The sequence below is a fragment of the Rhopilema esculentum genome, chromosome 17 (assembly GCF_057945365.1).
Source record: "Rhopilema esculentum isolate cy_ngs chromosome 17, ASM5794536v1, whole genome shotgun sequence".
NCBI classification, from domain to species: domain Eukaryota; kingdom Metazoa; phylum Cnidaria; class Scyphozoa; order Rhizostomeae; family Rhizostomatidae; genus Rhopilema; species Rhopilema esculentum.
This window is the reverse complement of record NC_142831.1, coordinates 255,668-278,078: the sequence shown is the minus strand read 5'-3', so window position 1 is coordinate 278,078 and position 22,411 is coordinate 255,668. Positions and strand designations below refer to the sequence as shown.

Genomic DNA, 22,411 nt, shown 5'->3' with positions numbered 1-22,411 from the left:
ACAAGAATATAATAGAAAGAGATAAAAAATAAATGATAGAAATGTTGTTATCTATGGATCCGTGAGTGGCTTATGAGGCCAATACGTCTGTAGCATGGAAATTTATACAACGCTTGCGCAGTGTATTTTTGCGACGAATTCGAATTGGCAAAAACCGGAAGGAATTTGTCACTGCTTACTTCACTCTTGCTGGTGACCTCGGTTTTGACAATCCTATGATCAAATATCAATTCTATGCCGGAAAAACTCTAGAACATTTCTTCGTGTTTGCTGTCTCGAAAAAGGATCTAGAGAGCATGCGGAAGTTCTATTCCTAGAGAAATCAAGTCTCACTGAAAGTCGTTTTATAAACTGATCGGTATAAGCATTAAAAAGCGGTGTGATTTCAATATTTTTGCAAACTCTTTGATACTATGGACAAATATCCTCCTATTCCTACCACTGATCTCTTAAAGAAGATTCCTCCCAAGTACTTTTTGTGACGAGTAAGGAAAATGGCAGATTCTGGTCTAGCTGGCTTGGTAATGAAGGCATGCTGGCAAATGTACATGCAAGATGGCTGGAGATCAAAAATGTGTTTCTGAAGATGAAGAAAACGTTCTAGCATTTCACCTTCCTCCACAATCAATTACCTTATCCAATTTTTTACTATCTCATGGACCATATTTCTGAATAAATGGGTGGGTAAATAGAATAAATAGTCTCCTCCATCTCCCCATGGTTCCGCCACCATTGGCGGATCTACAGGGGGGGCCGGGGGGGCCATGGCCCCCCCCCCAAACGATTCGACAACGAGAAACTTTGAATGAAAAGACAGTAAATACATTAACTAAACATGTAAATTGATAAGGTAAAAGTTTTTGCATAACAAGAAACTAGTTGTTTATATAACTAACAAACCAAAATTACTTATTACATTACATGAGAACACTAACTGCGAGCATAGAAACATGAGAGCTTTGATTGAGTAATTTTGTGGAAATCAGTGATCCCAACTGATGTCAATATATTCAGAAAAGAATTTGAAAAGGAAGTAGCTATATCGTAGCAAAAACGTTATCGGAGATTTTGCCTTTGAAACGAAAAGCTACATGCGAGCTCATTTTGCGCGAGAAGTGGTGTGTTTCAATGTTGAGTATTGCGATATGATAGCAACGTCATTTTGTCCATCTTTTAACTACTTACAGCTTTAATGGGATTCGTCTTGATTTTAATGCTGCGAATGAGTCAATGAGTTTATCGCTCGTTGGTGTTCTGTCACGGTGAACTTGCAGAAGAAGTAGGGATTCTAATCTCTCCTCAGACATTGTTGACCGAATTGCTGTCAGGGTACTATTCAGTTTAGAAAATAGTCGTTCGGGTTCTGCTGTTGTCACCGGTAGCACAGTGAGAATGTTGAGTAATGTATGCAAATTAGGAAATACATCACCTTGGCAGTCGCCTAAAGCGCCGATAGCGGTATTTGCTACTGTACTTGTTCCACGTGACAGCCATTGCTGCTTCCAAATTTCATACTCTCCTTCAACAATGGACAAGGGGTCTAAAAAGACTCCGTATTTTAGTGCTGCAGGCAAAATATCTTGCCAAGTTGATTCTTTGACGAAACAAGGCAGAATTCTTGTAAGCGTCGCAATCTTCTGCTGATGGGGACCAAATCTTGCTTTCATATCTCCAGCCACTTCATCAAGAAGAGGTAAAAACACATTGATACGATAATAATCAATGGCTTTTTGATTGGCTTCACCTGCATTTGATCTGAACCTGGATTGACTGACTGCTCGAGGAATTGCGTGCATCTCTTCTCTGGTCACTCCAATATTTTCGCCAAGAAGCATTGCCTCTTCAAACATCGAAGCAAACTCATTTTCTTCACCTTTACGCCACGTGTAAAGCTTTGACTGTGTCGCAGAAATCGTCGACATTGCTTTCACAAGATCGCTACCAATTTGTTGCAAAGAACGGGACACTGGGCGAAGTACAGCAGACACTTTCTCGGCCAATACTAGCGCTACAAGGAACTGAGGGTCTTGCAAACTTTTTAACAATCTCCTGGCATCTTTTCTTGTATCTAATGAGTCCCAAGCGAGCATTTCCTCCAAGCACACAACGATGTAAGGCAAAAGCTGTCGTGCAACCAAAACTGATTCATGTCTTTCGACAAATCTTGTTTCACAGAGGGTCACCAACTGCCGTCGCTGAAGCTCTTCAATTGATTCTCGTGCTATGACTGCTTGCAAATAGCTGTTTCTTTTCGCATGCTTGAAGAAATTGTTGATATCTTTGATGTCATCCATGCAATGTCTGATTGCTGGTATCTTTGCGGCTCGAGAACAACTTAGATTTAGCGCGTGCATGCAGCAGTGGAAGTAGTCAGCGAGTGGCGCAGCAGATTTGATAAAGGAGCAAACACCAACTCGCTCACTGGACATCGATGCAGCACCATCATATCCTTGACCAACGAGGTACTGCAAATCCAACCCAAGCTCACTTATATGGCGGAGTAGAGTCTCCCCTATTGCCTTGCCACATAGCTTAATTTCATTGTGCTCTGTTTCATCTGATTGGTCACTGCTTTTTATGTCTGCAATCAGGTCTAAAATTGCGACCGGTTCTTCTTTGATAATTTTTGGCACATTTTTTGTGTCAACGTAACGAATTGCAATGACCAACTGTTCTCGTTTCGCACAATCTTGGGTTTCGTCGGCCATTATTGTCCAGAATTTTGCATTTTTTACATCTCTTACTATGTCCTCTTTGACAATATTTCCTGCACAGGCAATTAGCTCGTTTTGTATCGTTTTGCTTACCAAAGAAGCATTGCGTTTGCAAGATTTCAAGTGATCTTTCAAGTTTGTATCTCCTCCCCGTACTCTCAATCGCAGCAATGCCCTGAAGTTTCCATCATTGTGCTTGGGTTCCATCCCAGTTGAATCTACTGGTCCATCATCACGATGGCCTCTAAGCGCAATATTTTGCCTGGCGCATGTTAGAAGGGTGTCGATGATGGGAACCAGCGCAGTCCTGTTTCTTTCAATCTCTTTCTGCCTTTCAATGTTCATTATTGATCGAACGTCCTTCTCACTCCCAGGTGTTGCACGGCTCAAGAACTCCGTGTACTTTATGGCACATGTCTTATGAAAAGATGTTTCTTGGTGACTTGTGAGGGCTCCATTTTTCCCTGTCAAGTCTGAAAAGTTTACAAGAGGCTTGTTAACAAGTTTGCCCATTGACTGGCCTGCTCCACCTCCGTATTGTGCACCTCTTCCACCTCCACTCTCGCACGTCTTGAATAAAACGCAATAAACACACCAAGCACCGCAACATTTTGGCTCTCTGCTGACAGCTAGCCAGGGGAAGGTTTTCAAGTGATTTTCACCCAGAAAACGCTTCGTTGTCGAGGACATACCAACCATGAGCTGATTCTTTGGTTTTTTCTTTTCAGAAAATGGATATTCATCCCTTCTCTGCGGCACCCACCTCTTCGATAAATATGCTTCCCTTTCGTTATCTGTCAGCTGTTCTCCTCGTTTTGTTTTCATTATAGCTCTACCAATGTCATATCTATCAGATATTGCAACATTTACTTGTGTCGCCATACAACAGAGGTCTGGGTGTGTTTCCTCTTCAGGACAATCCTGGACTACCGCAACTTGGCTTTGTGTGTCGAATTCTTCACCAGTAGATTTTGATTCAAATTCTTGGCAAGTGGTAGTTTCACATGTTTTAGAGATTTCAGGGTTATCTCCAACTGAACTGGTGCGGCTACTTTTTGAGAAGAATGATTCAAGAGTTCTTGATTTCTTTGGCGGACCAGACATTTTAATCAAACCTCCAGTCGGCTTTATTCTCTCGCTTTCAGTGAGGCAATAAGTTGCAAGTGGATGTGTAACACAAGAATTATGATAAGCCTAAAACAATAGTTCAATGCAAAATTAGATGTGACCGGATCTCGCGGCTCATATGGACTATGGTTTAACACAAATCATGACTGCGATCATGAATGAATGACGTCTGCAAACGTTAATGGTTGAGAAAGTTATGGCTAAAATGGGTTACAGTTCAAACATTGTTCATCGTGTTATTGCGATTGTGATACCCAAAAAGCGTCACTATTTCCAACAAAAGCAAAACAGTACCTATAACTACTCAGCTTTGCCTGTTATGCTGCGATGAATTTTTGGTGACTACCCATTTTGAAAATTTACCATTCAAATTATACGCACCAAATACGTGGGGAATTTTGCTCATTTTCTAAATCTTTTTTTCATCTTAAGGGTACGTGTCTTATGCCGGCTTCTTGAACACAGGAATTATAATGTCATTCACGAACTCTGATGCGTCATAGTTCCCCTCCCAAGTCAAGCGCGAAAGCTGCTGACCAAATATTCAATATGAATATTTGTAAAGGCTGAAATACACGATCAGTTTTTTATGTCAGTTTTCCCCAAAGTTATTTCTATATCCGTTTTTCATCAGTTTAACTAAAGAAGCGCGTGTTTACACGATTAGCCAAAGTTCATCAATTTTTCATCATGTATTTTAGCCTTTACTTCGCTTGGAAGTTTCTCGCAGCAATGAAGTTTCTTAATTTTCAGTGTTCTGAGAGTGTACCTTCTTATGAAATTTTTTGATAGAAAGGGGCGTTTCCCGCGTTCGGTGAGACTTTGAAGGGCGTGTCTGTGAAATTTTCGCAGGCCTCCTCTTCTTTCATAAATGGCCCTCCCCAAACGCAGACGCTGGATCCGCCCCTGTCCGCCACTTCACGGAGCATTTTCGGAGCGGTTTGTGATTTTCAGAACGGATTTACTTGTAACTTAACAGTTTCAAATTGAAAGAATCGGAAAGGTTTAAACGAAATACAAGGTCGTCAAAAGCTAAGATAATTTCCTTCATTCACAAATGGAGTAGTGTAAACAAGGCTCGTCGAATTCCTTTCGTTGTTTTAGACACTTTCTGAAACAGGCTCCTAGATCATGATTTTAAGTAACATTTAAGAATAACGTACCTGTTCAAGTAATTTCTTTCCAGCGTTGTTTGTGTGCACTAGTAAGTTCGGCAGGTTTTCCAGAAAGTGTGTCAGACGTGATTGAGGCTACTGATTACTGACTGGTTACTGACTGATAACTGAATGGTGTTTATGTTCATAGCTCCTACCCCCTGATTATATACGAAACACATAGCTCGTTCCCCTGAAAACATACCATGAATAACTCGCTGTCTGAAAGACCAGTGTACCAGATGGTTCAGTATGCTGGACGAGAGCTGCCTTTTTTCAAATATTGCATTAGAAACTATGTATTTGACTCTATGTTTAGAATCGTTTGGTCCTTATTTTCAACTTCATTTACTCAAAAACAGATAAAGTCGTTAAAAAGTTTCCATGTGATTGCATTCTGCGTGAAACTCGAAGTTGCAATTTGAAACCTAACTGTTCTTTACACCTGAGCTTGTTTGGATATATAAGCAATTTTGTAATGTGTTATTATACGTTAACTTCGAATTTTGGCAAAAGGGCTGCAACAATGCAATAGAAATTTGTTTAAAAGTTGAATGTTATTACGTACAGTTATGTTGAACAGTGATGCATGTTATTTTGGGCATGAGGGCTTCATCAAACAGATCGCAAAACTCTAGCAAGGAGTAGACGAAAGAGGTTACGAAAGAGGCTCCAAGAGGCCAAGATAGCACTAATCCGCGTGGTAACCAAACTATATACGTTAAATCCTTATATTTTTTGGCTAGTAGGAGATATCAAGGCAGATATTGGGCTTTTTATACTCGCGCTTGGAGTTATACAGTTCGGGTTTATGACAAATATGTAGGTGAAAATCGAATGAACACCATCATAGGACAGACTTATAGGTGATATGAAGAGAGTTTTCTTTCTATACATTTTTGCAGATTACACTCCTTGGAAGAACATGATAATCTTGATTAAATTTTTTTGAAGCCGAATAAATGAAAAAATGAGATTAATTAGTCTATTATGGCGAAATTTGGCTTGATTGGTCTATTCTTTTTAATTTATTGTGCTTCAGAGTTGCGGGAGTCTGACATACGGAATAATGCGTCAGATGGAGAATTTCATCACAATGATGAACGCCTAAGAAAATCACTTGTGTCTTCCAATGTGCGTTGCTGTTTTTTCTCATTAAGTCATTAAGATTGAAGCCATCTTGTATAATGTACAACTGATTGATGTCTTTTCAATTTATTGCACGAAATTCAATTTATTGTATGAGGAAAAAATGAGAAAGCTGTCTTTATTTTGGAATAGATCTTAATTAACTTCTTAACTGACGTGGCATGAAACAAGACATGTTACAAATAATATGGCACTATATCATGCATTATATATAGTATTAAATTTAATTTATCAGATATGATGTTCACTTTTCAAAACAACCAGGGCCGGATTCAGAAAAATTTTATGTCCAAGGGCTCGTGAAAGAAGCTGTAAGCAACTGTGCAAAAAATAAATAGCTACACAGAAATTCGCTCAGACCTTTTACCTTGTTTTGCTGCAAATCATACGTGTGATGGAGATGATAAGCCATACGTTGTATTTTGCTATATTGTTGTTTCTTGTTTTCTTCTTTTCATGGCATAGAAGTTTTGTTCATAGAGTTCATAGACACATGATCTAGCTCGTATGAAAATATTTTCTTCAAAATTAAAGGAGGAAGAGGACCGGTTTTTTTCAAACCAAAAGTGATAAGAAAGCAGATTTTTTCAAAATTAAGGGTGAAAAGTGGACAAGTTTTTTTCAAAATTAAGGGCAAAGAGGGGACAAGACTTTTTCAAAATTAAGGGCGAAAGAGGGACAAGAATTTTCAAAATAACGGATGAAAATGAACCAGATTTCTTCAAAATTAAGGATCAAAATTTCTGCTTTTCAGTTTGTTCTGTCATTTTCAGCTGTTACTGACAGCCCCTTTACCGAGGCATTGCCTGAATTTTCCTGCATTTATCAATTTCGCAGGAAAATGTGAAAATGGTGACTGAATCTCGCTTAATGAAGGTCACTAAGTGGAACCTCAAAAAAAATTGAAAAGCCCTTCAGAGCTTGTCAAGTCACATTAAGTAAATTTCTGGCCAAATTCTAAACTACTCTAAAACAAAAAAGTTGCACATTTTTTTATCTACCTCTTACTTGAGTTATAAATGGTATTGATGGTTTAAAGTATTTAACTAAAACGAATCTCAAAATGAATTTTGTGGTAACCTCTTTGCTGTGGTATGACTCAACATTTCGTCTTCCGCTGAGACTTCTCTGCTCAGTGATAGACTAAGAGACTTACAATCAGTAGAGCAATTATCAGAGCAATCACCTTGGTTGCCTTGATATGTCTACTCGGGGTGTTTGGGAGTATATTTGGGGTATTGCCATAAACCGCGAGGGCCTTTGTGCGACTTTTAACCACTTGCATTATTGCCAAGTAGCACGCAATCATAATAAGGTCAACTAGCAGTATATAAATAACACCAGTCACATTATAAGCAGTATCACTTACATATCGTAGCACTGGAATGGTTGACGGAATTAATCAGCAAAGCGAAATTAGGCCGAGCTTCCTAGACTTGCTCATATACTAAATGTACCTCAGTGTCCTTGTTAAATGTGAATAGCGAGCGTAGCTGATAACAACAATGGAACCAACCGATGCCCCAAAGAGCACTGCTGCAAGATATCTTCGGATGTTGATTAACATGCAATCATTGCGGTGTTTCTGTGAAAAGAACTGTATAGCGAACATAGGTTCTACAATGCTTCCAACCATGAGGTCGGCAGCTGCTAGGGACAGCAAGCAGTAACTGGTCCTTGTTCGGAGCTGAGGATTTTTCCATTATACAAAATATACAAGGAAATTGCCAGTTGTTGCAGCCAAGCCTTGCACTGCATTGAAGCAGCCAAGCCCTGCACTGCATTGAAGCAGCCAAGACAAAGCGCAGCCCAATCTTGAATGCTCAAGTTAAAATAGCATGACTCCATCTTTCTGTTTTGACTTAAAAAATAACGGCACTTCTAAATGATAGGATATAAAGTGAAATAGCTACGAATTAATATATGAAGTATAAAAGCTGCGTTGCTTGCCTTAATATCTTAGATAAAATGTATGGTACCCTAGAACGATTGCCATTCCTTTGTCATAAGATATTTGATAAATATAATGTCTGTATCCAGTAAGTCCGATTGTGTTATGTACCTCCACGAACTAAAGCGGTATAAAACCTTCTTAATTAACTGACACAATCTTTATGTTACACTGGGATATCTTCTGAAATTGAGCCTAGAAATTTAAAAAGCTCCAAAACATTATAAGTTGCTGAATACTTGATTCATAAAGCTTCGACGTTTTCGTCGGCTCGCGACGCGTGCTACTTACAAAGCTTTTTCCTGTTATGAGATTTCATCAACGTGATATCACAATGCATTTTAACAAAGATATTAGCCTGTAGATTTTTCATGTATTGTTAAACAGAGCCTTTAGATGATACAGAGCCATTTACTATTGCAGATTTGTTTTTTTAATGTATAATGGTTTGTTTACTTGCGATAAGCTGCCTTGCTCTCGTTTTTTGACACTAAACCGTGCGGTATGTACTAAACCAAAACGATCTGGGCAATAATAAATCAACTTGCTACTTCTTGTTGATAAATTTGATTGAAGCATTGCTGATATTGTTGTCTCGTTTTGGTGTTTATGATATCGACCAATCACGATTATGGAGTAAAGAATGAAAATATTTGAGTGTGGTGCTTTGTTGATTTCCATTATTTAGTCTCAGATATATAGTTAGAAAGTAGTCATAGAAAATTTTTTTGAACGATTTTGCCACTGAAGCTGTCTACAGTACTTTATCCGCCGATTCATGAGGCTCTGGCACCAAGAGTAGTTGATTTCATACATACCAGAACAGACATATATGAAGATGAAATCTAAAGATGAATTTTAAGATTTATTTAAAAGATAAATTTTGAATATGAATTATGTAGATGAACTTTGTAGATGAACTTTCAAAATTAGCTTTAAAGATGTAGTTCAAAGAACAAAGCTAGAGATGATTTCAATTGCTAAGACTTTTTTGATTGATCCAAAGATACGATATTATCCAATTATAGTTTCCAAAGCAGGCTCTTGTTTTTCATTTATTGCAGGGGGTTGATATAACGTCTGGAGATTTAAAGGGGATCAGCACCCGGATCACAGATGAGAGCGAGGAGAAAATTCAACTGATGAAAACAGATCAGCTGTCAAGGTTTGCTTATTGCTTTAGTTTAGCTTCATCATCGATTGGTGTTTCATTTCTTTTCTTGATGTAAGTTTGCATAGTGAGTTTGCATAAAGGCTACCTCTATTAATCTAAGACAATGTTCTTGTAATTCAACACACACGGCTAATTGCAATTTACATTTTTCTGAAAAAGTTGGTTATGGTTGTAAATAAATAGCTGGTTTTAAGAGATGTCACAAAGCAGGGATATTTGTGAAACCTCTCACCTGTGAAATGTTAATATTACAAGAAGAACTCCCAATCATAATTCCTTTAAGTTAAAGAAAACTAATTTAAATTGACGTGCCTAGTGTGTCGAATGGGATAGCTGTTAAGTCAATAGCTGAGGCAGGAATTAGCCATCTTTTTGAAAATATTCTCCTGCTTCAGGCTGAACATGTCAATTAAGTTATCTTTTTAGCAAACTGTGAAACTGACTATAAAGAAAGCAGAACATATCAATTTAATTATGGTTTTAGTAAAACTTTGAAACTTTCATGCTTCAAGCAGAACATATCATATCTTTTTAGCAAAACTTATGACTTTCCATACTTTGTACAGCTCGTCAAAGTCCTTTGTGTCCATAATAATTTCAAAGATGCAATACCATTATTCATCCTTGTTGTCATTTCTCACATCTTCTGTATCTAATGACCGTTGACACAACATAAAAACCTTATTTTTGCTTTATTGTGGCCACAAGGTGTTTTATCAATTTATTTTTTCACAACATTTTTGATTATTTTTTGTCGTGATGAAATATCAAATATATTGTGCAGTCTTTTTTCTACTACAGACAGCAAGTTGCCAGCAAAAATGCCCTCAGCAGGACCACTAAAATGAATGCAAGCGAAGTTATTGACGTGTTAAGGGTAGGTGGAGACTGATGGTGAAATTGTGTTATTTTTATTTTTTCATTCAGTTTGAGTTTGCTCTTGCGATGTTTTGCCCTATTCAGTTGTGTATTGAAATATTTGAGAATTTGTATTTGCATCAAGCAACATTTGAGAATTTGTATTTTAAAGATAACATGATGCAATGCACTTTACGTTTTTGCAGATACATCTTTTTCAAAGCATATATCGAATAACCGGAACCAAATTTGATTCTTTCAGGACCACATTCGTCAACGGTCGACTGATCTGAGAAAGACCTTTTCTAACTACGACTACGATGGTGATGGAAAATTATCAAAGAAAGAATTTCGCATGGTAAATATATGCTACAGAATAACTTTATTCAATATAAGTTAAAAGTTTAGGAGTCGATACTGTTTAAATTCCGATTTGAGGAAAATGTCTTCAAATGTGTGTGTATTTGCAAAATAGATTCATTTTATGTAGACAGTTAAAAAAATTATAAGAAAACGACTTTGCTTCTTAGTAATTTTACATTTATTGTTATGTTCAAATTTTTGCGGTTCCAAAAGTTACTTAAAACATGAAACGGTACTGATAAGTAGCCGAAGTAATGCACAAGTTTCATGTAAATGGCTCAGTGGTCTGTCTATATATAATTTTTCCTTAATAGTTTCTTTTTCTTTTCTTTTTTGTAAAATGAAAGACTTTTGAATAAGGGACGTCATATCCACCCGTCTATAACACAAGAGCATTTTTAATGCTTTTGACTTCTTTTATTTTCCACATTTCATCTTACTCCCTTTTTTCAATTTGACTCGTAAATATAGCTTCTACTTTATCATGCATGAATTGAGTAAACTTTCAATGTACAATTTTTCTTTGACTCACTGCTGCTTCAACAGACACTTCAAAACCTTGGCCTTCTTATGCATGATGACCAATTCAAAGAACTGACAAACAGGTAAGATTGTTCGATGCAGTAATCGGCGAAGGAAAGCATGAATGGTATTTCAAAACATTGTAAATGATTGAGATTTGACAGGTTTGAGGGAAAAGTGTTCCTGGCTTTTCTTCATGTTTCTTTGGGCATGTTGAATGCTGTTAATCAGGAATCAGCGGTTTTGGGGATAACAATAATGATTAAGGTGTCATAGAATGGTGTCTACAGGAATTTTTAAGTGGCGTCCCTAACTGAAATTTATTCAAATGGTTAGCTTTAATTATGTCACGCTACTGCGAAAAATTGTAGATATAACCTGCTATTTTAATCCATACTTCATTTTGTTAAATGTAACAGTAGTTTTTCACATTGTTTGCATGTTGTTTAACTGCGATAATATAGAGGCTAAAGTATTAAATAAATGCTGTATTCTCTCATTTTAGATTGGGGTTTTTCAAAGGAACAATGTCGTTTTCCGATTTTATTCATAAATTCGAAGACCTTGACAAATTTGGCGAAGGCGGTAAAACGCTTCATATGAATAATCACAGGTATGAAGCAATTACCTTTTCCAAGGAAAAGTACTTCTTGCATGATACTATTCTATCAAGTCCTGCAATTTCCCCTTAGTAACTGGTTTCCTTTTCCACCCATGGATTTGTTTTTCAGCCTGCAGAATCTTCTTGACGACCTGCATAACGATTCTGCGATACCTGCCAAAAGTACTTGGAACACCCAGCAATTTACGCCGTATTTGATATCTTTCATTCCTTTCATGAAAAAAATTACTACTTCCGCCCCCTTCCCCTTAAAACAATGTTGATGATTTAGAGAAGTATAATAAAACAAGCGCAAAAGAAAGTGCTTCCTAAAATCCTAACCCGTTTGATAGTAAACCAATATTGTTCTGTAGGGGAGAGGGGGATGATTGGTTTTGACCTTGGATATTGACGTCAGTGTTCCAAGACTTTTGGCAGGCATTGTGCATACGAATCTTCATTGCTTCTGTAATTTCCTGATTGACATTGAATCACATTCCAGCGAACTCAGCAGTAAGCTCCTCACTATTGCCTGATGATCGCCTTATGTGTGAAACTCGAAGTAGCAACTTAAGGCCTCCTATTCTATTCACCAAGCCTATACAACTCTGCTTATGGATACTCCAGGAGTTGCCACTAATCAGTTTTGTCGAGATTTCAACTCCAAAAAATTGCAGTTTTATATTCCGATATCTGTATTTTATAAAGGTTTTTCGTATAATTTCGAATCTGTTCCCCCAAGATATAATAAAGTGAAAGAAAGATCAGAGACAATGACTGCCGAAGAGGTCGAGAAAATTATGCGCAATAAAATATCCGAAAGTTTTCAGGTGAATATACTTGACTGTCAAATTCCATTAAAATAATTTTTTGTTTTTTTTTAAACCAGATAAAGTAACAAATTAATAGTAAATTTTTTCGAGAAAGTTCTTTATTTAAGAATGAAAGATGACATAAATATATCTTCATTCCTTTCTTTGATTTTATGCTCGTTCGTTGAGTCGAATGTGCACATATGATTTTAAGTTCTAAGTATGATTGCTTAACACGAAACATCAATGGGAAGAAAAAGTCTTTGAAGACCTATTTTATCCATTTGAACCCTTTCGAATGCTGTTTTTCTTTCTTTAGAATTCTAGAAACACCAACACATGGATATTTTTCTTTCAGACTCTTCGCCAAGCCTTTTACGCTGTCGATGCGAACCACGACGCGCAGATAACGAGACCCGAATTTCGCAGATTGCTTGACTCGTTCATGATTCCCATTGACGATTACGAGTTCGAAAGACTTATGTCGGAGAAACTGAAGGTGCCGAAAAATGGAACGATCAGCTATAGGGATTTCATTGGCAGATTTCAGCATGATGAAAATTTTGAAAAGGGCCATCCATGGTTATTTTCGCACCAAAGGTTATTATTTGAAATGTTTGTGGCAATTTTCTGAAGATCTCTATTTTATTTATTATTTACAAGTTAGATTTAGTCTGTAGCATCCCCTGATGATATATAGTAATGGTGCCATAATGATCATTACGTCACTTATGCACAGATACTTCAGAAGGCTAAAAGCTTCTCAAAGACCAGTGTTAATACGAACAGGAATTTTGCAACATTGACATTACAGCTTCTCTTTCGTTTTCAGTCCAAACGTTACATATTCCCCGCGCGATTTAACGGCCCAAGAAGCCCACGCCTGTTTGAAAGAGAAAGCGAATGACCAATGGCATGACATTTCAGCCGCTTTCCGCGCCTTTGACAAGGACGGCAACAGCATCGTCACTAAAGAGGAGCTGAAAACAGTTCTACATCGATTTAACATCTCCATTGATCAACAGGAGTTCAAAAAGCTGTGGAGGCTGTAAGTGCTTTTAAACTTCCACTAAAATGCTAGCTTTAAGGTATAGTAACTTCGCTAGAAATGGTCTCAAACATCAGGGCAACAATAATTAGAAACTGGGAAGGCTGGTGCCTTCAGTTGCACCTTGCTAGGAAGAAAGCAACTCAAAAGAAATTGTGTTAGGCTTGCCAAACACAACAGCAAGGCGTTGATAATTTTTCTTATAATTAACTGAGTTAAGGAGGTTGATGAGTTGTAGAATCTCCAATTAAATAACTCTAAAAAGTTTAAAAAAATTTCGAAATATAGGGGTCATGATCGAATTCTTAAAAAGATGGATGTAAAAGTAATGGTGGGGCCCCTTTTGCTCCGCTCGGGGGCCCTTAGTTAGAAAACTAAGTTATCTTAAACTGCATTGCTACTGTGAGCCCCCCTAGTGCTGTACCACTACCGGGTGCTGGTATTAGTCGTTCGTTTCTTCTATTAACAAAAATTAGATATTCAAAACCTGCAAAACCTGGGAAATTTTTTGTTATTGAACAGACATTGATATTATCAGAGTGTCCTAGGCAACATCTACCCTTGACATGATTTTATACAATTGTAAATACATTGGCAATTAAATATGGAATCTATCACAAAGTTTTTATTTTCAATTGCTCTCGCATAATCTAATTTCATTTGAATTCGAATAAAACTAAGATAGTGGCCATTTTGGAGTCTGCATTACAGCCATGCTCCAGTGGCACAGTCGGTTAGCGCGTCGTACTTATAAGTCAGTATTGACGAAGAAATGCGAAGGTCGAGAGTTCGAGCCTCTCCTGGAGCAATTTTTTCTCTGATTTCTTTGATTCATAAAATTTTTATTTTTCGTTTAATTTTCTATTTTTACCGTATCTTTATTTCTATTTTTACCGTTTACAAAATATTTATTTAGATTTATGACCAATATTTAATTTACTTGATGTGAGATATTCTACCTAAATAGAACTACGATTGTATTTTCGTCAATTACACACTTTTATAAGTATTAATAAATATTATAAAAATATCGAGGCTCAAACTTGGGAAATTTAAGACAGAACTTTAAAATAGTAGCCAGGCTGGAATTTGATCCATACTTCAGTATCTATTATATGAGCTATTCGAGCAGAAAAAGTCTGTAGGTGGAATAGTCGTCTCAAATGTTTTCCTTTTGACGGTCTGAAGATTCTTCTAAAGAGAGATTTGATGAAAAATTAAGGCTTAGAATCACAAATATTGAAGAATATAGAGGTTTAGCGAAATTTAATTAAATTTCATAATTTTTGGTTTTTTATTTTTTCTGATCCTTATAGTAATTTATTTTTGTTGAAAATTAAATCGTATAATATGCTAAGCCCCCAAACACATCAACTGGAAACATGACTGTGTTTTTCATGCTCTCATCATCAGCGTACCAGTTTACAGTCTTTGTTTCTTTTTGCATATTTTTTAGAAATATATTTTATATAATTCTAATTAAAAAGTTTATTCATATTTCTTTATCATAGTATCATAAATAACTTGCAAATAATGAAAAAGTGAAGAGGTAACTTGTCAATGCACTGTTCCTGAAAGGGGTTCAACCGGGTCAGCAGAGCGACCTCGCTTAGGTGTGCCAACCACTCCATGTATGAACTCAGTTTCGAACACAGTCAGTCTCTGCGATGCTATAAAGATCGATAATATATTCTGTGACTGGATCTTACCTGAAAAAAGCCATCTCACCTAACTATTGTATTGTATTGTATTGCATTGCATTGCATTGTATTGTATTGTATTGTATTGTATTGTATTGCATTGTATTGTATTGTATTGTATTGTATTGTATTATTTAATGTTAGTTTTAGAATAGTGAACGCACAGTAATTATGACTAACATAGAGCAGTTTCAAGGATTGCATAAGACAGGCAACGTACTGCAAAACGAGCACACGAACCTGTTTCCAAGGAACCAAGTTTGATCAAATTCTTGAATTGTCTAGTATTTTGTGCTGCCTTTATTGATTCTTGGAGTGAATTCCAGATGCTAGGCCCTTGAAAACTTAATGATTTGATACTATGATTGGTAGTTCTGGCTTTGGGAAGGTCAAGGGGGTTTTTGAGTCGAAGGTTGTGACCTGTTGTTTTAGATACAAAATAGTATTTTTTGAAAACAGGATTAAAGTTGTTTTCATGTTTTTCAGGATTAAGTGTTTTATAAACTTCAAGAGCTAAAATTCTAATTGATTGGATATGTATGGTAGTTTCTTTTGAGATCCTGACTTCCTTTACCACATAACATCCATATCAATGGACAAATGAATTAATAAATTTCTTTTTCTCTCTGTTGCCCTTAAATCTTGCTTATCTAAGTGGGATACCTCACCCTATGAACAGGTGTCCTAATTGGCTAAACAGCAAAGAGCCAGAAACATTGGATTGAATTAACGATTCAATCGATAATAGAAACATCCTCTTAAAGAGAGGAGGTTCAAGCATTGGTCACTCTGGCAAGCCACGAAGCAAACATATGGAATTTATTCATGTTTTTTTTCAGATTAGTTATTTTTGCATCTAGGAAAAGTCAATCAATCGACCACCCTGTCAATATAGATGATATGTTTGTATATACTAATATTTTCTAATAGTTCTGCATCGTGAAATTTAACCTTTCATTTTTATTACAGTTACGACACCGATAGAAATGGCCATGTCGATCACAGAGAATTTCTCCAAAGACTTGGAGTAGAGCTTGCCCCTGGAGATGTGAATGGAATCAGCAACAAAATAACAAAAGGCAGCGAAGATGAGATTTATCGTCATCATCAGAGCCAGCAAGTGTGTTATCTATTTTTATTTAAAACCTTTTTTATGTGAAGTTCATCAAATTTTAACATTTGCTTCTTCACTTCCTTACATTTTCATATGTCTAAATTTTAAAGTTGTATGAATGTTAATGAAAAACCTCACTGACATGCGTTGTAAAACCACCCTTGTAAAATCTAATCGATAGCCATTTGAAACTGACATTCGGAGTGAGTAAAACAGAGGATTAGCTTTTATTGTTCGAGGATCTAATAAACGAGGCATTGTCAACCTTGGAAATTAAACTATTCTGGAGTTCCAACTAACTTTTAAAGGGTTGTTTTAACACACTGACTGATAAACCTTTACAGATCTTTTTTGCTTATAAATGCGACGCGAGCTGTCTTAAATAGGAATTGGTTAATTCCAGATGAAGCAACACAAGGCCGCAATAAATCAAGCCAACACGACATCGTTTATGACAGCTATTGATGTAGAAAAACAGTTAAGGTATGCTTATCATTGGCAGATTTATATAAAAAATCATTTTTTCTTTCATAATAAGAGCAGCATTATAAAGCCATGCCTGTATATATGTGGGTGCCCCTCCGATCAATTATTTCAGATTTATTGGGCAAATCTCAAGGGCCATTTTTTTGATAAACAGGGGTCCAGAGCCCTTCAACTCATATTCCCTCTTATCTGCATGACTAACTGATTAACATTACCTTGATAAATTTCTTAGCCATTAAAACTAACGTATAATATAAGTGCAACATGGCATCAGAACTGCTAATTGCTAATAATCTTTTGAGATACAGCTGCTAAAATTGTCAACGGCCGTCATTTTCCAAAATACATCTTTACAACTTAATACAGAAATATCCCAAAAGCGAAATACTTGCTTCTTCGTCTTGCTGAAACCGTGTTTACGACTTTATTTTTTAGAGATAAATTTAGAGACAGTTACGAAAGCTTTCGGAAAGCATTTGAACAGGTTGACAAGAATAAAGATGGTTTTATCTCAAGATCTGAACTCATGAAGGTTTTATATGACCACCATTACTATATGGATGATAGTGAGCTGGCTGTTCTGCTGAGCAGGTAGGGACTAGTTTGAGCAAATTTCAGTGTTTATCAAAATTCAATTACGTTTGCCTTAATTAAGAACACAGATATCTGAGCATACCGGAGATTTGTCACACCAACGTTCTGCAAGCCTTTCCATCCAATGAAATATTATCTTCTATGAGGCTGTTGGTGTTTCATTTTCCTTACTAATAAACACGTTTTAGATTATTTTTCAGGTAGTTTTCCAACCCTCTATTAGGTAATGAATTCACATCTTCTCTTTCATGCCACATTATCAATGTAAGCAGTTTTCAACACAGCTCCTACATCAAGTTTTTTATAAATTGACGACATTATTGATAACTGAAGATGGATCAGGATCTCGAGGAGCTTCTTTGATTTCAGAGCTTCTGCACCGTAGCTTGTGTTCTGCCTCGTCTTCTGCTCCAGACCCCCAGGCTGCTGTACCGTACATGTTTTAACGCCAGTAATGTTCTGTGGCAACCTAATTTTACTGTATGCCACTTGCAATCTTAGATAAATAGCTAGCATTGATGTTATCAAGCTATCATATCCTTTTACTGTCAATTGTATTCAAGTATTTATTTAATTGTTTGAAGTTGTAAGTTTTTATTACAGTGGAAGGATGATTCAACCCTCACTTTCCTATAGACACACCTTTTTTAATTTTTGTAGCATTTTTGGTTTTTCATGTTGTGTCCGATGTAATGCCTAAGCTTCGAAATCATTTAAAGCTTTTTTGTTCAACAGGCTAGGGTTTGGAAACAAAGATTCTTTGTCGTATGGAAACTTTTTATCCGCCTTCCAAGACCCACGACACTCGAGAAACCCGCGGTTAACGCTAGATTCCCGCTCAAGCAATTCAACTAGTGTCAGTTTCGAAAGTGGCGAAGATCTAAGCCCTGATGAGGCCCTTATTAAGCTCCGAAATAAAGTTGCAAATAATTCTGAAGCAATTGCAAGTGTAAGTCTTTTTTTACAGATATTAAAACTTTTATCTATGGCTTCAATCAGAATCTCAGGTTCTTTGTTGAGTTTGTTTGGGATCTTTGAAAGTATCTCAACTCAGTTTAGCACAACCTTACGGCTTACTCTCAAGAAGCCCAAAGCTGTTCTTTTGGCTGTTAAATTATGTTGAATACCTAGTTTTTATACCTGTTCCCCTTTGGCAGATCAGTTATAAACGTATTGTTTTTTTCCTTAATACTAAATCTCTTGTATCAATGTTTTCCTATAAACCTTTTTGCTACTCCTTTAAATGGACGGCCGGGGAAAGTTTATATATGGAAATATTAATGGAGAGTTACAGAATGGAAAATTCCTTCCCAGTCGAGAAAAAATCTTTCACTAGATTTTAGTTGAGATTAATAATTGTTGGATTTTTCTTTCGCAGGCTTTTGCTGCATTTGACAAATCAGAAACGGGAAGAATAAACGTTTCCGACCTACATATGATAATTAACTCGTTTTGCTTCAAGCTATCCGAAAAGCAATTCAAGGTAAATCGTCTTTAACTCTTGCAATAAACATACTTGTACCTATAGCATAAATCAAATGTCTGCACTGGAATACCAGTGACATGAAACGAAGCTTAACAATACCCCATATTCAACATGAACGGCTGGAATGTTTTATTAGGCACCAGAGTATTGAACGACGCAAATACTGCATCAAAAGTAGTACTTTTAATGAATGTTTGTCTTGAACGATGCTTCCCTCTAATACTAGAAGACTCTTGCGAAAAGATTGAAGCTGTTTCATTGTTTCCATGAGAATGAAAGGTGATTTCATGTGGCTCATTTTCACAATATAGATTCCTGCTACTTGTTTGTTAAAATCCGTCTGATTTGAGTTGCAGCTATCGTACCATTGTCGACTTTGATTTTCTGAGTATAGAAATCAAGCACTATGTAAAAGTTTGCTTCTTCTTGTTCTTTCAGCATTTGCTTACAAAACTATCGGCTCATCCAGATGGTACAGTCGATTATGAAAGCTTTATTCAAAGTTTTCAAAGGACCGATGCAGAGGCCAGCAAAACGTGGCTCGAAAATGCGTTGAAGGATGATGTAAAGATCCTATCGCCTCGTTCAACTGCACAAAACAGTCCTCCAAGCTATGAAATCCTGGAAGAACAAATAGGTGACATGATTCAAGCAAAATATAGGAAAATCTCAAAGGTGTGTTGGTCTTCTTGTCTAGTTGTAGAATTGTGAAAATTACTGATCTGTTTTTTTCTTGACGTTGTTTTCATATATTTAACAGCTATTATTTTTTATTTTGTCACTTCCTATCAGAGTGATGCTTACGTACTTGTCAAAATTTGGTACAATAATGGTTTGAAATTGGGCTGAATGGGCTGAATCAAACCAAGTTATATCAGAACGAAGAGATTGATATCTTAATGAGCTGAATAAACTGACAATCAAAGAAAATACCATTGAATGTAGCCAATTGAATGTTGAAATACTGTTGAATGTTGAATGTACCCTACATGCAGCCAATTTTTTTTATGTTAGTGTTCATAGGTTACATAGTATATTTGAAAGTCGCTAAGGTCTTCCTCTTCTTTCAAAATCAATTTCTTTTTCGTATAGATCCTATCTGGTCTTGATTTTGATGGCAGTGGTCGAATTCAGCCCCACTCACTTCGAAAGGTTTTAAATGAACACACGTTGAGGTTGTCCGATGATCAGTTTAGCCAGCTGTGGAGCAAATTTGATCAAAATCGAGAGGGCTCCATTAATTATAAAGATTTCTTGAATCGCTTCAGTGGACAATATTCACCAAGAGATTTAATTCCACGCAACGAAGAAAACATTTTACAGGTTAGTAAACACATTGTAAAGCTCCAAAGTTACTCTAATATATTAGCTCCGTCTTTTTGCTGATGAACGGTTTTGAATCACAGAAGTTGCATGAACGTTTGAGTTTATTATACAATCAACAGATATAGGTACATATTCGCTGAAATACCAACAGAACGCGAAGAATCGTCAACCAAAGACAACCTCGACTATTCAACTATATATGTGGCACAACTTTTTCTTGCATACCCATGGTCAAAATTTTAATTTTTTAGTACAGTCTGCTAGATCCTTACACCATGCATATCTGAGTCTAAACGAAAACTACTTGCACTGATAAAACCAACTAAAAAATATGTTTATGATACCTATGATATGGAAGGTTTCACAAAGGTTTTGACACAGCTTTGATTGCAGTAGCCAAGTTGCATGTGTGGGAAGGCATTGAGGGCAATAAACACTTTCCTCTGCACTTCAACCACTTTTACTTGATGCGCAGAAATATCTTAAGCAAGCCCTCTACTCCTGGTAAAGATCTGAATAAATTACATTCAAATGCACTATTTCATTCGCTTCTTTTTGGAAGCTAAGCTTTAAATTTTCTTGTAAACAGAACCATTATAGAAGTATTTTGCATAACAGTTTTCTATGTGTGGTTGAAGGTTGCGTCACCACGAAGACCGATTTCTCCATCTAAGAATCAAGGCCCTAATCACGTGTCATCGTCTGATGTCGAGATCATGATCAAGCCGCAGGTATGTTTGGAAAATTTTGAGGGGGTGTTATTGACCTTTTTTGCATTTTTTGCAAAGGCTTTGAAGTTATTGATATTTTAGTAGTAATAGGAGGAACAGTTAAAAATTTGTTTTTTGCATTCCCAACAAACATAATGATAGATTGTAAAGATCCACGCACACAGGTAATCAAGCCTGTAGACTGTTATCAAATTTTTCAGCACGTTGATACCTGTGACTTATCGACATCCATATTCCATTTTCTTAAAGAGACCATAAAATAATCTATAAATATGTATCGTTGTAGGGTAACTCAATTTATGTCACAAATTTCAACCATTTTGATCTGTCAACTTTTTTATGAAAATTGTCCTACATTGGAAATGAAAAATGGAACGGCCCTAATTTATATCGTTATTAATTTATTTACTTTTCTGTCTATTTTAGATCATGAAAAATTGGAAGAGCCTTTCAAAAGCATTTAGGAATGCCGATACTGCCAGTACTGGGGAAGTCCAGATAGGGAAGTTCAAAGGTATTGTTTTATTAGGGAAATTCAAAGATTTGAATCTGTATGATCCACTCATATAGGATAAATCTGTATGATCCACCCTAGTCTTTCAAGTATTTAATATTGCATGGTAGCGAACAAAATTAATAACATTAGGAAAAATCTGTTTAACAGAATAACCTATTATTCTGGTTTTTATTATCGTATCTTTTTATGTAATTTTCATTGAGAAATTGGGAAAAAAGTGGAGGTGCGGGGTTTCGAACCCCGGGCCTCTCGCATGCAAAGCGAGCGCTCTACCACTGAGCTACACCCCCAGCTGATGGATTGAACCAACAAGTTAAACTAATTCATATAAAGACAGATTTTACTACAGAGGATTCTTTTCTCCATTCATGTACTAGAATTTTTGTTTGAATTTCAATTGGGAAAAGATTGCTGGAAAGAAAATTAATTCATTTCAGTGGTCTTATCAGCTCATTTAAATGTTATACAATGATACATACCTTCAAAATATGGAATGGTTTGAGGATTGCTGCTAGACGTCATGCCAATAAGCAACTGGTACCCGTTTTATATTCAAAATCAAACCCTTAAATAACTTTAACGTTTCGATTTGAAACGAGCGCGTGGTTCTTGTTTTCTTTAGAATTTCATATTTTCTATATAATAATAGGAAATATTAATAATAGGAATTTTATCTCACTTTAAGGTATTCTGGAAACACATCGTGTCCAAATGAATGACGATGAATTTGCCCTAATTGCGAGAAAGTTTGACGTAAATGACAACGGAAGGTTGGTCGAATTCATCGTTATCAGAAATCAGGATTTTCTGGCTAGAGCTTTGTTTTGCTCCAAAGGAGAGCTGCTTTCCATTTGTAGCTCGGAATGAGAAATTTTGACTTAATTTTAATGAATTTGTTATTTTGAAACAGAAAAGCAGCACAATAAAACAAACAGATATACATCATAAACTGCAACAAAGCTCCCGACTTGACACATATTTAA

The 22,411-nt window shown here is 36.4% G+C and overlaps 1 protein-coding gene and 2 non-coding genes across 4 annotated transcripts in view; 2 read left to right on the top strand and 1 right to left on the bottom strand.

Annotated features, from left to right (window-relative positions):
- LOC135683353 (EF-hand calcium-binding domain-containing protein 6) overlaps positions 1-22,411 on the top strand; it is a 61,105-nt gene that overhangs the window by 36,076 nt on the left and 2,618 nt on the right. For both annotated transcript variants that reach the window (XM_089113522.1, XM_065198588.2), the window contains 18 exons: positions 9,161-9,261; positions 10,072-10,147; positions 10,391-10,486; positions 11,038-11,096; positions 11,519-11,626; positions 12,357-12,444; positions 12,785-13,026; positions 13,259-13,474; positions 16,144-16,294; positions 16,692-16,771; positions 17,210-17,365; positions 18,104-18,317; positions 18,747-18,851; positions 19,293-19,529; positions 19,947-20,177; positions 20,819-20,911; positions 21,338-21,425; positions 22,114-22,198. In XM_089113522.1, coding sequence (XP_088969648.1) covers positions 9,161-9,261; positions 10,072-10,147; positions 10,391-10,486; positions 11,038-11,096; positions 11,519-11,626; positions 12,357-12,444; positions 12,785-13,026; positions 13,259-13,474; positions 16,144-16,294; positions 16,692-16,771; positions 17,210-17,365; positions 18,104-18,317; positions 18,747-18,851; positions 19,293-19,529; positions 19,947-20,177; positions 20,819-20,911; positions 21,338-21,425; positions 22,114-22,198 — 2,426 coding nt within the window. The remainder of the gene's footprint in view (positions 1-9,160; positions 9,262-10,071; positions 10,148-10,390; positions 10,487-11,037; positions 11,097-11,518; positions 11,627-12,356; positions 12,445-12,784; positions 13,027-13,258; positions 13,475-16,143; positions 16,295-16,691; positions 16,772-17,209; positions 17,366-18,103; positions 18,318-18,746; positions 18,852-19,292; positions 19,530-19,946; positions 20,178-20,818; positions 20,912-21,337; positions 21,426-22,113; positions 22,199-22,411) is intronic.
- Positions 14,190-14,282, top strand: Trnai-uau (transfer RNA isoleucine (anticodon UAU)). Its single transcript is given in 2 exon segments — positions 14,190-14,227; positions 14,247-14,282. It is a non-coding gene; the product is annotated as a tRNA-Ile (tRNA).
- Trnaa-ugc (transfer RNA alanine (anticodon UGC)) lies at positions 21,647-21,718 on the bottom strand. Its single transcript has one exon. It is a non-coding gene; the product is annotated as a tRNA-Ala (tRNA).